The sequence below is a fragment of the Phyllostomus discolor genome, chromosome 8 (genome assembly GCF_004126475.2).
Source record: "Phyllostomus discolor isolate MPI-MPIP mPhyDis1 chromosome 8, mPhyDis1.pri.v3, whole genome shotgun sequence".
NCBI lineage: Eukaryota > Metazoa > Chordata > Mammalia > Chiroptera > Phyllostomidae > Phyllostomus > Phyllostomus discolor.
In genome coordinates this window covers 39606471-39621667 of record NC_040910.2, presented here as the reverse complement: position 1 = coordinate 39621667, position 15197 = coordinate 39606471, and the positions used below count along the sequence as shown (strand labels likewise).

At 53.2% G+C, this 15197-nt stretch overlaps 3 protein-coding genes across 4 annotated transcripts in view; 2 read left to right on the top strand and 1 right to left on the bottom strand.

The window, feature by feature from the left end:
* The window catches only part of STAP2 (signal transducing adaptor family member 2), a 15051-nt gene extending 13127 nt beyond the window's left edge, over nucleotides 1–1924 (top strand). The window contains exon 13 of the mRNA XM_036032206.1: nucleotides 76–1924. Within this exon, the coding sequence (XP_035888099.1) occupies nucleotides 76–122 (47 nt within the window). The 3' untranslated portion in view covers nucleotides 123–1924. The remainder of the gene's footprint in view (nucleotides 1–75) is intronic.
* The window catches only part of FSD1 (fibronectin type III and SPRY domain containing 1), an 11173-nt gene extending 3671 nt beyond the window's left edge, over nucleotides 1–7502 (bottom strand). The window contains exons 1-8 of one of the 2 annotated variants that reach the window (XM_028521655.2): nucleotides 7334–7502; nucleotides 6273–6368; nucleotides 5972–6103; nucleotides 5141–5242; nucleotides 3996–4018; nucleotides 3695–3816; nucleotides 2990–3199; nucleotides 20–118 (exon numbers count right to left, since the gene is read on the bottom strand). In XM_028521655.2, coding sequence (XP_028377456.1) covers nucleotides 20–118; nucleotides 2990–3199; nucleotides 3695–3816; nucleotides 3996–4018; nucleotides 5141–5242; nucleotides 5972–6103; nucleotides 6273–6368; nucleotides 7334–7348 — 799 coding nt within the window. In that variant the 5' untranslated portion in view covers nucleotides 7349–7502. The remainder of the gene's footprint in view (nucleotides 1–19; nucleotides 119–2989; nucleotides 3200–3694; nucleotides 3817–3995; nucleotides 4019–5140; nucleotides 5243–5971; nucleotides 6104–6272; nucleotides 6369–7333) is intronic. The other variant, XM_028521652.2, reaches the window with a different exon arrangement.
* On the top strand, nucleotides 7347–15197 carry TMIGD2 (transmembrane and immunoglobulin domain containing 2). Its single transcript, XM_036034469.1, has 3 exons — nucleotides 7347–7512; nucleotides 10337–10734; nucleotides 14349–15197. The coding sequence occupies exons 1-3, from the start codon at nucleotides 7347–7349 to the stop codon at nucleotides 14667–14669; spliced, it is 885 nt and encodes a 294-aa protein (XP_035890362.1). The 3' UTR covers nucleotides 14670–15197.

The window sequence follows — 15197 nt, the reverse complement described above, 5'->3', positions numbered from 1 at the left end:
GGGTGTGGGTGCCAGTCACCTGGTGTCTCCAGAGTCACTGGCTCGGAGAACTCGCCTGCAACAGCCTTGTTACAGGCCTTCACACGGAAGTTCATGTACTTCATGTCAAACTTGAGACCTAGGAGACAACAGAGGGATTGCAGCATCGTACAGACTTTGAGCAATAGGTTAGTAGCCCCTGTGTCCCACAGTCCACCCGCCACCCTCATTCTGGTGGGGGCCACATGAGAGACAACTGCACATTGATGCTGCGCTCCCTCTGCCTCCCTTCCCCTGTCTAAAAATAAAATAAAATCTTTAAAAATAATAACAATAGATAATAAAAAGCAGCTATTAAGCTGTCTTCCCCCTGAAGTTGAACCTCTTTGGAGAGCTCAGGAACACCCCCTCTCTCTGCTCCTTCACTCTGTCTCCCGCCGCTGGCCTCATGAGTGTCCATCTTGCAGGACCTCCGAGCCGGCCACTCTTTCCCACCCCGAACTCTCTTTCCTTGGCAGCCATGGCACTGCCCTTTCCTAGCTGCCCCTTCTGGCTGCTCCTCCTTGATCTTCTTTGCAGGCTGGACCCTTGATCATATTGCTATGTTCACTAACTCTTTCTTGCCCCTCAGGCACCATCTGTCCACCCATAGCCCAACTTCTAGCACCAGGCACGGGTCCAGTTGCCCCCCGAGTGTCCCCCACAGGACGCCCCCTCTCTGGGCATCCCGAACAGCCCTGAGTACACCCTTCACTCGCTAGTCTCTCCCACAGTCCCCTTGCCTTTGGGGCAAAGACCCCCTTCCTCCTCACTGCAGGTATTGTTCTCTCTGCAAACCTAACTAGTTCCAGACACAAAAGCTCAGCGCCCTGGCCTCTGAGCCCCCATCAGGCTGCTCCTCTGCCCTAAAGGCCGTTCTCCGACCCCCTCCCCCTTCTTTGAGCCTCAGCTTGGCTGCCACCTCTTTGGATTCCCTTCTCTGAATTCGTGGCTTGCTCAGCAGCGCCATCTACTGCCCCAGAGCTGAGACTACCACCCAGAAGGCTTGGTTTGAAATAATGGAATGCTGGCTAGACTCACTCACTGCATGCCTCAGTTTCCTGTTCTGCAAACCAGCCATTGTATTCCCCATGCTGAGCAGAGCTCCCAGGAGGATGAAATGAGTCTTCCCAATCAATCGAGAGAGTAGGGAAACAACCACATAAGTTATTTCCATAGGTGAGCACACTCCTACACAGTGGTACCTCGGTGTTTGTCACTAATTCATTCCAGAACTGGTGACAAGTGCCTAAGGCGACGAGTAACGAAACCAACTCGTACAAGTTCTAGCAAGTGTCACGAGTCCTGAGCAAGTGCCAAGTGCAGAAACATATTTTTTCTCACCAAAATACAACAAGTACAGGGTTTGACGAGTTCTGAAGCCAACGAGTAGCGAGGTGTGACTGTGTATCCTTAACGCCGCACACCTTTTAACAGATCAGCTTCCCACCCTGAGAACTGACTCCCTAGGAATACTGTAAAAGGCAAGAGGGTGTGGCTGCAAAAAGGGGGCACCAGAAAGCCTGTGACAGAGATCTACACTTTGATTGTGGTAGTAGTGACAGGAATTCACATGTGGAATAAAATTGCAGGTGGGGTAACACACACACACGTGCACACATGCAAATGAGGTGAGGTTTTACCATGTGAAACTGGTAAAGTATGTATCAACACTGCAGAATGTAGCCATGTCAGTTTCCTGGCATGAACTACAGCTGTGTAAGCAACCACTACTAGAGAAACTGGGACATATACAGACAATGGACTATTACTCAGCCTTACAGAAGGAAGGAAATTCTGACACCTGCTATGACATGAATGAACCTGGGAGACATGTTCAATGAAGTAAGCCATTCACAAAAGGATAATCATGGTCTGACTGCACTCACGAGAGGTACTTATAGTAGTAACAACCATAGGAAGTGGTGGTTCAATGGTGGGAGCCAGGTGCTGGGGGAAGAGAAATACGAGTGTTTACTGGAGACAGAGATTAAGTTTTGCGAGATGAGGAAGTTCTGGAGATGGATGGTGGGGATGGCTGCACAGCACTGAATGTTCTTAATGCCACTGAACTGTACACTCAAAAATGGTTAAAATGGTAAATGTTATGTGTATGTTACCATAATAAAAAAGATTGAGGAAAAATGGGGCGTGTTTATTTTGATTCCCACGCAAAGAATAAGCCAATAGCTTCTCAGTCCCTTTTGCAGGCTGGTGGCTTTTCTTTCCGGCAATTAGCACACTCATTATTAACCATGTATGCTAATTACAGCCCAGGAACAGGCTGATTACAGCCTCAGAGCTGCAGTGCTAGTTATCTTGTCAGCAAGGCTCTCCCCACCCTTGAGGGTTTCCCTGGCTCGGGATAGCTTCGGAAATTCACCAGGGACCAACTCTTTGCTCCATCAGACCTTCCCCTAACCAGCTGGGTGGATTCCCCCAAGCTTTCTGTTCTTTCGCTCTTTCGTAACTACCAAGGAAATCCCCAAATACTGAGAGGGTGGCCCCAGAGCACCAGCTCCGTGAGGGGAGGGGTTTTTGGCTGCTTTCTCATTAATGCAAGGACAGCGTGTGGAACAATGCAGCTAGGACAATGCAGTCGCTCAATAAACTAGAATGAATGAATGAATGAATGAATGAATCCTGGAGCATAGAGACAAGATGCAGATAGAAGGTAGCTTCTCCTCTTGCCTTAGTTCCCTCATCTGTAAAATGGTGGTGAGCCTGCCTGTTACACGTGTGTAAAATGCTTAGCACACAGTGAGCCTTCCATAAATGGTACAGTGGCTGTCATCAATATTCTTTTCATTATTATTACTTCCTGCTACTTGTGATCAGCCCTGCCAGGCTGTTCTCACGCCCCCTGAGTTCTGGGGATCAACCACCAACCTCCAGTTGGCTGATAGAGGATGGGAGCCAGGAGGGATTAAGCAGCACGGTGGGGTTGGCAGCCAGGTTGAGCCACCCTTACCAGTCAGGGTATACTCCGTCTGCCGGATGCCCTCCACAACCATCCAGGGCTGGTCCTCCTTGAGACGGGGTGGGCCCTCGAAGTTTGTCCGCCGGTACTCCAGCACATAGTGGTCAATCTTGCTGTCCTCTTCTGGCATGCGCCACACTAGGGTCACACAGTTGTCTGCCACCAGGGACTCAGCCAGGTCAATCACGGGGGCGCTGGGGACTGACCAAGACAGAGGAAAGAGTGGCGTCAAGGTCCTGCACCATAGTGCACGGACAGGCCTTGCTGAGCCCTGTCCACACGACAGACCTCCTTGGGTGTGGAGTCGCCTCTGTATCCCCCACATGGGGGGACCCCTCCAAGTTCTGGAGCCTGGGAGTGCAGCCTTGTCAGGGTTCCACCAAAGGGTGGGGGGTGGGGCAGAGCTTTTTCAGGGTTCAACCAACAGATGGCTGGGCCTTACAGGATTCCACCATTTGGAGGTAAAACATTTCCATACTTCATTACCAACTAGGGGCGTGGCCTGCATGGAACTCCACCACTGGTGGGTAGGGCCTTTCAGGGTTCTCCCAGGAGGGGCAGGGCTTCCTCACTGCCCCACCCATAGGCATTCTTGGGGTTCCCACACCTGACTGTCAGCCCTACTCCAGGCCTTGTTTCAGGGCCTCCCAGACTCTCCAGCCATTTCTCTGAAACCCTGGTGAGTGCCCCTCTCACCAGGCAGGAACTTGAGTGCCTGCAGCATCCTCCTCTCCTGTGCAAAGTCCACCATGAGGTGACTCATGTTGTCGCTGACCTTGGCTTTCAATGACAGCCGGAAGGCGGGGGCCATGGTCACACTGCAAGGAAGGAGGTGGAGGCAGCCTGGAGGCAGGCATCTCAGGGGGCCCAGGCCTAGGTCCTCTGAGGTGTGGGGGGACCCCCTCCCCTTGTTTTGGTCCAGTGCTCTAGGCCAAGGGACCCTCACCTGGGTGTCCCCACCTTCACACCAGGCTAGGGGCTAGATCCAGTATCTTACCTATCTTTGAGTTGCTTGGCAGCCTAGAAAGAGGGACAGAATAAAATTCAGAGAGTTGTCTGGACTGAATTAGAAAGCCACTGTACAGACAGGAAAACTGAGGCCCAGCGTGGCAGCCATTTGCCAGGGTCCCTCAGCACCGGGGCAGACACCCTTGGCCGAGTTCTGAAAGGACAGAAGGGCAGAGATAGGCTCCCACCCCTCCCCCGCCTCCTGCCAGTGCCCGCAACATACAACTGGGAGGGTCAGCAAATAAAAATACAGGACACCCAGTGAACTTGCATTTCAGATAAACAATGATTTTTTTAGTACAAGCATGCCTATATTCACAACACATGTATACACTAAGTCCTCACTTAATGTCTTCAATAGGTTCTTAAGAACTGTGACTTTAAGTAAAGTGACGTGTAATAAAATCAACTTTATCATAGGCTTATTGATAAAAACAAGAGGTACACTCCTACAGCCTATTTCTGGTCACAAAAAACATCACCAAACTTCTAAATAAGGACCCCAAACACTTCTAATATGAAACATTGAACTCAGACTGAGACAATGTAGACACCCTAATTCATCTCAGGTGCACAGCTTGGGGGTGTGGGAGGAAACCGGAGTCCCCTGAGAAAACCCACGCAGACCTGGGGAGAACGTGCATGCGCAAACTCTGCACAGACAGCGCCCCCGCCTGGAACCACCGGTTGTGTTCCTTCATCGCCGTCATAGCAACACGACGTTGAATGAAACAATGTTATTCAAGGATCTGCTGTACTAAATACCGCATGAGATAAACTGTACTAAAATCACATTCATTGTTAAATTTGAGTGTCAGATAAATAATAAACAATTCTTTTAGTACACGTCCCATGCAGCATTCGGCAAACACTTACACTAACCATTTGCATGGGATATACTTATGCTAAAAAATTTATTCATTGTTAAATTTGAATTTCAGATTAAAGACAAATTTTTTTTTTTTTTAGTGTAAGTATGTCCCAAAGATCAGACGGGACATACTTACACTAAATATTGCATGGGCCATGATTTACTAAAAAAAAAATCACTTGTGGTGGACATGAAATGCACGTTTAACCAGATGTCCTGCATTTCGTCTGGCAGCCCCACCAGCACGGCTTCCCAGGCCCCACCTGAGGGAAGTGCTCGCTGTCTGTGGCCTGCAGGGTCTGGTTAGCCGTCTCCAGAAGCTCCTCGGAGCTCTCCAGGGCCCGAGTGCAGGCAGCCAGCTGGTTCTGTGGGCGGCATGGCACTGAGGGAGGAGACACCTCACCCCAGCGCATCAAACACTCCCGGGCCTCCCCACTGCCTTTGGGATCCAGGGTACTGCATCCTTCTCCAACTCCAGGTGGGAGAGGGAGGCTGGAGAAGGGTTGGGTGTTGCTCCTGGCAGAACATCAGAATCACCCGGGGATCCTTTCTTGAAAAACTCACATGCCCAGGCCACACCTGAGCCCCAGGGCCCCACATCCCCTGGGGAAAGGGACCCGGGATGTTAGCAAGTTGCCCAGTAGGTCTCGACACAGCCCCAGCGATCCCAGCTTGGAGTATGAGATTTCCTCAGGAGCCATGGGGCGGGGTGGTCATCAGCTCTGGGGGACCCGTGGGAAGGGCTGTGAAATTGGAGTTGTTGGGTGAGGACATGAGGGAGGAACAACCAGATGTGGGGTGTGGCTGTGGCAGTGGAGAGGAGGGGGGCGGATAGGACGGGGGATTAAGAGGGAGAACAGGTGGGTGGGGGGTTGATGGGTCATGGCCAGGCAATAGACTAGGGCAAAAGGAGGTGCAGATAACACCATCAGGGTGTCTGGTTGGGGGCAGTTGGAGGCATCTCCAAGAAGGCGCGCAGGAAAAGGAGCAGGTTTGGAGAAAGACAGGAGGCCAACTGGGCTCTGTTGAATCTGAGGGGCACAGTGGGGACGGTGTTTGGGCAGGGATCTCGGAGAGTGCCCCGAAACACATACCTGCAGCTCGTAGGTTCGGCTGGCACGGTCCTGCTTTATCTTCATGAGCATCCCCTCCTTCAGCTCCTCCAGGAGGGAGAACAGGGACTGGAACTCCGCCTCCAGGTCCTCCTGCACTTTGGCTGAGTTTGCCTTGGAGAGACGTTGCAGGTCTGAACAGCCAGGATTGGCCAAACCCCATGCTCAGATGGGGAAACTGAGGCCTGGACATGGCAGTTGGGCCCCGAGTTCCACCGGCATCAATGGCAATAGGCTAGCTCAAAGGGCTGCCCCTCGCTCCCTCCCATCCACCTGCCCTCACCTCCATGTTCAGCAGCATCTGCTTGAGGGAGTAGATAAAACTCTGAATCTCTTCATTCTTCACAGCCAGTGTGGTGATGATCTTCCGCAGAGCCTCCTGCCCCCACCAGAAGTGCACACACTCAGGGCCACTAAGCCCCAGAGCCTGGCCCAGCTCCCCCATTGGGGCTCCCCACTTGGATCTTTGGGGATCCAGGGAAATGTGGGTGCCACTGAACTTGGGCACCCACTACGAGGCAGACCCTGGGTAAAGCTCCGGCCCTACCTTCCTTCACCCACCAGGTGGTTGCTATGAAGATGCCCATTTTACAGGAGGGGGAAGAGGAAACTGAGGTGCAGAGAGCCTCTCACGGAGGAACAGACCCTACACCGGAGCACAAAGCCTTCAACCTATATCCTGAGGACGGAGCATAATTCGGGGTGAGGGGCTGGCTCTGGGAAAGAAAACCCCAGAGGAAAATGATGACTGCAGATAATGGGCTAACCTGGGGAAGGAAAGACCCCTGGAACAGGCATTAGCACGGAGAAAGGAGGAAGCTGAAGAGAAGGGCTGCTGGAAGGCCCAGGTAAGTGGGGAGGAGGATGGTCTGGAGGAGGGGACGCCGGGAGGGAATGCTGTTGGGAAGGAGGAAGCGTGGGAGGACCCTGCTGGGGCCTGTAGCTCTGACCCAGGCCTCGGGCGGGTCTGTTTTCTGGAGGTGCAGGGTCGGTGGAGTCACCTGTGCGGTGGGGCGCCCTCGGGCGCGGGGCGGGGGCCAGGACACCTGGTCCGCAGTCCTGTCTGAAGGCGTGGGGGATGGGGTTAAGGTTGGGTCCACAACACTTGGGCAGAGGTGTGTGGCGTGGAAGGGATGCGTCTGAACCCAGGCTAAGATGATGAGGGGCCTGGACGAATGTGGGGGGCACGCGTCCCCATTGAGGGGCTATACTGGGCCAGGTTGCGGCAGGGGTGGGGCCTCCGCCGCAGAGCAGCTGGGGGCGGGGAGGCGCTGCGGCATCATCTGGTCCCCTCTCCTTGGGTACCCCCGAGGCGGGTCCCTCTGCGCCCCGCCCTGACCTTACCCTCTGGTCCTCCATGGCAGCAAGACCAGCTCGGTCCGGCCCGGCCCGGCCCGCGGGCCCAGCTTGCTCTTGTAGTCCCCGAGCTGCCTTTGCCGCTGCCGGGAGCCAATGGCCCGCCGAGCTCTCGCCGCCGCTACCGCGCCCCCCTTCAGCGCTCCATCACTGGCCGAAGCGCGCAGGTGCGCCTCCCGCGCTGCAGTCTGGGAAATGTAGTCCCGCTCTGGAGTATCTGAGAACCCGGACACCCCCACTCCCACCCCTCGAGTCTGGTATGTACCAAGAGACATTGGTATTTGTTAGTGATGGCTGAGCTGGGAAGACCCCGGAGCTGGGAGACAGGATGCTTGGGTTCGACCGTGGGCCCTACCTTGTGACCTAGAACTAGTCCTAATCCTCCTGGTGCCTCAGTCTACCCACTTGATCACCCACACTGCTGCTCAGATTGGAATTCTACCATCAACCCCTGCCCCCAAGATCTGGCCCCTGACTACTCACAGCCTTGCATTTACTGAAAAGCCAAGGCCTTTGCCCAAGAGGACATTTAGCCTCCAATGCCTTCTTCCCCTGCCCACATCACAACCAACATCCCACAAAGCCCCAGGTCTCTCAGATCTCCTCCAGAAACCTACCTGCCCACCCAGAATCCGCAGGACTGGGAATAGGTCCGTCTTCCCGCGTTGGCCTGGGACTCACTCTATCCGGAATCCGCAGTGCCGCTCCTCATCAGAGGGTGGGGGAAGATGAAATTTGAAACAGTTCAAAGGAGAGGAAAGAACTAGGCGGGGGTAGGCTGGGAGGTTGTATGTGTTTGCTGGGAAGGTGTGGGCAGAGAACCACCCCAGGGGCCTCCCTAAGGTTGATAAAAACACAATTCTGCAAAGAACACAGGACCTATTTCCTTCTGGGCGAGAGAGGAGGTCAGGCTGCAGCCGAGGCCTAGGGGTCTGCCCCCTCCTCCCCAGGAAGCTGCTGGCCCCGGGGGTGACAGGTGCAGGGCTGGAAGTCCAGAGCCTGTGAACCCCCTCAATTGAGCTGGCAAGCTTCTCACCAGGCCATGGGGGCAGAATAACCCTCCACACCTGTTGTGGGAGCTGAAGCCATCAGCAGAAATCATTGCCTCTGACCCTCAAAGGAAGACATTTTGGGGGAAAATAATTAACACTGGATTCTGCTATTCCATCTTCCTGGGCTCCCCTCCCCCACGGCTGCATCACCTGCCCTTCCAATGTATCCCCCCAGGCCAGGTGTGTTCATGTAGAGTGCTCCAGGAAGATCTCCACTCACTGGGACACATTCCCACTCACATATGCCTATTGCATTCAAGATTTAAAAAAAAAATACCTTTGGGAAACTGAGACAAAATGTAGCTGGAAGCAGAGCCCTGTGCAGCACTGGCTGCCAGGCTCATACGGTCTAGCCCAGGTGCCACGCCTGCCTCTGTGGCTGGGGTAGAGACTGTGGCAGGAACTCTGTTGAATGGAAGGGGTAGAGGAGGTGGCAGGGTGCCAGCCACCAGAGGAGGGCCTGACAGGCGAGGAATGGGGTCCCTGGGCACAGTGCTGGTCTGCCTGGTGAGTTCTGTGGTGAGCACATGGGCCTCCTTCCCTCCTATACCCCCTTCTGTTGTGCATCACTCCAGCTGCCTGCCCCTCCCACTGAGCCCCTCTAAACCTTAGGCTCTCTGCTCTGCCAAACAGGGCCCACCTGTCTCTGATACTCAGAACCTTAGGAGAGTTGAATGAGCCTAGCAGCGTCCTCAGAGGGGGCCCCAGGATAAAATTCAAACTATGGCCTGCATATCGGCCTTGCAGGGCCTGGCCCCACTGGCCTCTCTCATCTCCACATCATCCCCTCTGCATTCCCTCCTCCCCGCTGGCTAGCCTGCTGGCTTCTCTTTCTTTTCTTTTTTTCTACCACGCCAAGCTTGATCCCACCTCTGGGCCTTAGCACATGCTGTTCCCTCCACCTGAAATACTCTTCCTTGGATCTTGTCTTTCTAATGTCAGCTGCAATTGTGTTTCAAATGTCAGGAGCTTAACATAAAGTCATCCCCTCTAGGGGATCTATAAGGTGCCAAAAGCAAACTGCTTCCCTGCTCAGCCCTCCTCTCCTCTCAGTGTCCTGCATCTTGGTCAACAGCCACTGCGATCCACTGCTATTCACACAGTGTCTCAGGCTGAAACCTTGGCTCTCACCATCATCCTTCTTTGCTTCTCTTCTACTTTTGTTCTCCTTGCAGTTCTCCTGGGGGTCACCCTCAAAATCCATTCAGAGTCTGACTACTTCTGTCCAGGGTCCAGCCCCCATTACTGCTCACCTGGATCCTCACGCCCTGGCTGCCTCTAACACCCCCTCACCCCATAGTCAGTTCTCACTGCAGTTGGGGTGATCTTTTTAAAACTTAAATTGGCCCTGGCTGGTGTGGCTGTTCCTCCAACTCATCAAGCACAGTGCAGCCTCAGGGCCTTTTCACAGGCTCTTCCCTCTACATGGACCCCTCTTCCTCCGTATCTTCCTTCCCAAGACTGGCTACATTTTACCATTCAGATCCCTGCTCAAATGTCACCTCCCTGGTGAGGCCATCCTTGACCACCCTCGATAAGCAGATTCTCAGCTCATCCTTACCCCCCATTGCCATGCCCTGCTCCTTGCCTCTAACACAGTTCCCAGTTCACAACTTCCTGTGTCTCTCTGCCCCAGACCGTCACCTCTGTGTCAAAGTCTACAGTGTCCAGAACAGGGCCTGGCCACACAAAGTGATGTTTGTGTAGCTGAGAGCTGGGTATGTCATAAAATCCATCTTGAAATTTCACAGGGGCTGAGGGAGTTATACCCATTTCACAGATGAGGCCATTGAACCTCAGCAAGCAGAAGTGCAAAAGATCACACAGACAGCAAACTTTTGACTTCTTGCTGCCTCACCCCACTGAGAGGGGAGTAACACACACACACACACACACACACACACTGAGAAAGGCCTCACTTATCCCTTCTGTACCCCAGCCCTGCAAGGAGCCACAGGGCTAAATGTGCAACAGGGGCCCAAGTTGCTGCAGGTGAGGAAGGACAGACAGGTGACCTTGACCTGTCAGGTGCTGCAGCTTCAGGCCTGGGAGCAGCTTCATGTCAAGTGGACCAAGGCTGGTGTTGCCTTCTGCCCACCCTGTGTCACCAACAGCAACCTCAGCCTGGAGATCCGTGGGCCCCAGGGATGGCTCTTCTGGTGGCCGCCTGGCATTCTCACCCTGCAGCTGGACTGCGTGAGCCTCAACAACAGTGGAAACTACTTGTGCTGGACAACCACGGAGACTGCTGAGTTGGTGGAGGCCAAGGGCAGTGGAACACAGCTCCTCTTGGAGACAGGTATGAGAACAAGTCAGGAGAAGAGGCAGGGACTTGGAACTTCCAGAATCTTATGACTCTAGAATCTCAAACAGCTAGAAACAAACTAAACTCAAACCAGATTCTTAGGAACAGAAATCCTACAAACAGGAGAACATCAAATTCTGGATCACAGAACCAAAGACATGCTGGAACTTGTAACTGTAGACCAGGGATCCAGCAAACCTGTTCTGTAAAGGGCCATATAGTAGATATTTTCTTCTTGTGAACCAGCTGGTCTCTTTTGCAGCTACTCCACTCTGCCCCTGTAGCACGAAAGCCTGTGTAGCAGCTGTAGGTGAATGGGCAGGGTTGGGTTCCAATAAAACTTTATTTGAAGAAAGAGGCAGCAGGCCAAATTTGATCCACAGGCTGTATATTTTGCTGAAGCCATTTCCAGAGTATCACAGTCATCAGACTCTTGAGTGCATATGGTTCAGGAGTGTTTATTTGAAACAATTCCTGAACCTTTTTTTAAACACAGCATTAAAGCATAGCCTACATACAGAGGAATGCACAGCTCAGTGGGTGTTAGTCTGTTCTGGCTTATATAACAAAATACTGTACCCTGGGTGGTTTATAAACAAAGAAATGTATTTCTCATAATCCTGGAGGCTGGAAGTCCGAGGACAGGGTGCCAGCACGTTCATGTTCTGGTGAAGAATCTCTTCCCAGTTCATAGCATCTTCCTGCTGTGTCCTCGCATGGCAGAGGGGCGAGGGAGCTCCCTGTGGCCTCTTTCATAAGGGCACCTATCCCATTCCTGGGGGCCCCACCCTCTTGATCTAATTGTACCCCAAAGGCCCCACTCAAAATATCCTCACCTTTGTGGTTAGGATTCAAGCAATGCATTCGTTGGGGGGGGACATATTCAGACCATAGCAGTGGATTGGCATAGCGGAGGCCACCCTGGCGCCCGCCACCCAGCTCAAGAAATACATTCCAGCCTCCTAGGTACCATCCTCTTGGCGCTTCACCGCTAGTCCTCCCCACCATGACACTGTCCTGATTTATAGCAGCCTAGATCCATTTTGCTGATTTTCCATTTTATTTAAATAGAATCATAGAGTCCATTCTCTTTCGAGTCTCACTTCTCTCACTCCACACGATGTCGGGAAGAGTCACCCATGCCAGTGCGCGCGGTCGAGGCCTGTTCTTTTCCCTTGGGGTAGAGGGTTCCAGCATGTGACCCCGCAGCCCGTTATTGGCCTGACGCCCTGTTCCCGGGCATTGGGGCAGCTCTGGGTTTTAGCAATCAGGAACAAGGCTGCAGTGAACAAACTAGAACCTGTCTTTTGGTCAACATACTTACACGTCTCTCTTGTGCCCAGACAATTCTAGAATCATGAAATAGAACCTTGCCATTCTAGAATCCTAGGGCCTTAAAATTCTTGGCTGTTGGAAACATAGCAAATGTGGGGTGGTGAACACACAATACAATATACGGATGATATATTATAGAATTGTACAACTGAAACCTACATGATTTTATTAACCAACATCACCCCAATACATTCAATTAAAAAGTTTTTAAACGTGAAAAAAGAGAGCTATAGCATATGTTCTCAATGGGCATACCACTCCTAAGGAGGTAAAAATTTGTTTTTGGGGAGAAAAGAAAATCTCACTCCTTCTATGTATAAAGCATAGATGTGCATAATACAAAAAACAGATTTACAGTATATCTATGGCATTAAAATTTCATGGGGGAGCAAATTAAGATTTTTAAAAAGTCTCCTTAATGGAGTGACAACAAAAAGTGACTGAGAAACACTGAAATAAAGAAATGAATGATTCTAGAATCTTAGAACTGCAGTATCTTAAACACTTTAAATAGATAGACTCTTAGAACTTTGCAATTTCAGAGTAAGAGCAGAGAATTGCAGAATCTAGAATTGAGAGTCACAGCCTCTCAGAGCCGGACGGAACTCACCAGATCAGCTAAGCCAGCTGCCTCCACTCGCAGATGAGAAAGCTGAGGCCCAGAGCGGGTCAGGACGTGTCTGGTGACACACGCAGGCCAGCGTTCGGCCGGCTTTCGCTCAAGCCTGGCTCACACAACCCCTCACTCCACGTAACACCCCTTTATGGGTCAAACCCGGAGCAGGGGTGGGAGACCCAAGCCGACTCAGACTGGTCTCCCACTCACTCCTGGTGGTTTCTGATGGCCTTGGGCACATGCCCTGCCCCTGTCAGGTGGAGTGGAGCACCACCCTGGCTCCCAGCCCCAAGAGATGCCCACTCCTCTCCAGCCGACAGGCCCCGCCCACTGCCTGCCTCCAGGGTGGTATGTTATGGCTGTCCTGCCAACCCCCACCGCTCCAGTGAGGAAGGGCCAATTACCAATTAGGGGCACCGGGCTTTGAGTTGTTTGAAGCTTTGGGAGCCACTTGGCACAGTTGGCTTCCCCACCCCCAGACAGCTGTTTCCCAGCCCCTGGGGACTGCCGCCAGCACTGGAAACTGAAGATGAAGGGGTTGTGGGTGCTGGGCTTCAGTTGCAGCAGAAGGAAGCTTTGGCTGGGGTTCATGTCAATTATAGACCTGGAAACATGTCCCCACCCTGCCATTCACTTGCTGTGTGACCTTGGGCAAGTAACTGACCCCTTGTGATTAGGGTGAGGAGGTCACGGCGAGGTGACTGGAGCTCTCGACCAGGGCAGTGGAGCATTGAGAAAAAATCCAGTTGGCAATTATTCCACAATAACCCAGCAACATGGGAATGTTAGCCTCGTTTTTCAGAAGAGGAAACAGACTTAGAGCAAGCACCTGCCCAAACTCACACAGCATGGCAGGGCGAGGGATCCTGAGGTGCCATGTGGGATGGGAAGCTCTGACTGTAAAGGGTTCAGGAGGATGGATGGGAAGATGAGTGTTCTGAGGCAGAGGTTTCATCTCTGCAGGTGGCCCACTACCAATGGAGCCAGATCTCTGGCTTCCCTGATGAGCCTTGCCCTGTCCCTCCTCCTGTCCCACTCCTGTCCCTGTGTTCATCATCTCCTGCCCTTTCACACTCAGGATTCTTTATGCTGCTGGTGGCTGGGGAACATCATCATCGAACTGGGTGCCTGGCTGTGGGGCAGCAGCCTCTGGGGGCACAAGGACAGAGGTAACAGCAGGTGGTTCCTGAGGCCAGGGAGTGGGGGGTCGAAGGGGGGGCATCCACGGGGGACCTCTCCCCCTTGTGTCGGAGTTGGGAACTGCAGCTAGTGACCAGGATGGATTATGTCTCCATCTACCACTTCTGGGAGGGAAGGTGGGGCTGGGGCATAAAAAGAGGGGGATAGATGGAGAAAGCTGCCCACTACATCCAGGCTTTTCAGAAGCAGAGACAAAGACCTCAGAGGGGAGCTGAAAAAAGCCAGGCTCTCTTAAGAGACTGTCCCTTCTTTGCCTTTGTCATCTCCTCTCAACAGATAATGCCCTTTACAGCAACATCCTGTACTGGCCCAGGAGACCCCGAAGAAGACTGAGTGGTGGCCTGTGGAGGGGAAGGTGCTGGACATCCCCAGGCAGGGCCAGGAGGGCCACAGCTTCTATTCCATCTCGGTTCCCCACCCCACGCCCACCCCTCAGTAGCGTCTGGTCCCCAAACCTTGTGGACCAAGGGGCTCCAGCCCCTTGTGGGGCCCCAGCCCCAGCCCCAGCCCTGGCCCAGTCACCCCATTTCTACAGGCAGAATCTCTCCCGGCCCAGGCTCTTCTAGGTATCTAAGATCAGGAGGGTTCCTTGAACCTGAAAGAGGAGTCAGAACCCCTGGAGGCAGAGAGGAAGGACCCTCCAGCACCTACATCAAGATGACTGGGTCAGGTGTGCTCTCCCTCCCGGGAGCACGCCCGCATGCCTTTCCCTTCCTGCTCTCCTTCCCCCACAGGCGTGCATCTCCTAAACACAGGGGGCCCCACAAGACTTGCAACCAGGGGAGCGATGGGCAGCAGCAGCTCATCCTGGGCTAACGCCTCAGCCTGTCTCCACAGTCCCCTTTTCTCAGACTTCTCAGTGAGCCAAAGCAGCCCCACCTGGGCTCTCTTGTTGCTCCTTCTGTCCGAAGCCCTCCCCTGTGTCAGTATCCCCAGCTTTAACAGAGGTACTCTCAAAATGAAGAAAAAAAGATATGACTGGTTCCAGGGGTATCAGAGAGTCCAATGGCCGACCCTGAGAACCCTGTCCTCATTTCTTTGACTATGGACCTCTCCCTGGCCCCCAGGACACCCCATAAAGGCTCATGAAGAAAGTAAAGCCAGACTTAGTGGCAATTTGGGGGTGCTAAAGACACTTGAGGGGTTACCTGGGGTCCCAGGGCCCTCAGGGATGGCTGGAGAGGTCCACTGTGGTGAGGGGGCTATGACAACTCATCAGCTCCCCTCTCTTATCCTTGGAGGGACATGTCCGATTAGCAGAGAAGGGATGTCCCCAGCCTCCAAGTAGTGCCCTCAGCTGGAAGCCCTATCCCCAGCTGGCGTCTCCCTGGACGCAGGCTCAGA

Coding starts and splice junctions, on each gene's coding strand:
- TMIGD2 (XM_036034469.1), top strand. CDS start 7,347: ATGGCAGCAAGACCAGCTCGGTCCGGCCCGGCCCGGCCCGCGGGCCCA. Junction 7,513..10,336: donor TCACTGGCCGAAGCGCGCAG/GTGCGCCTCCCG, acceptor TCTGTACCCCAG/CCCTGCAAGGAGCCACAGGG. Junction 10,735..14,348: donor AGAAGAGGCAGGGACTTGGA/ACTTCCAGAATC, acceptor GTGGGGCCCCAG/CCCCAGCCCCAGCCCTGGCC.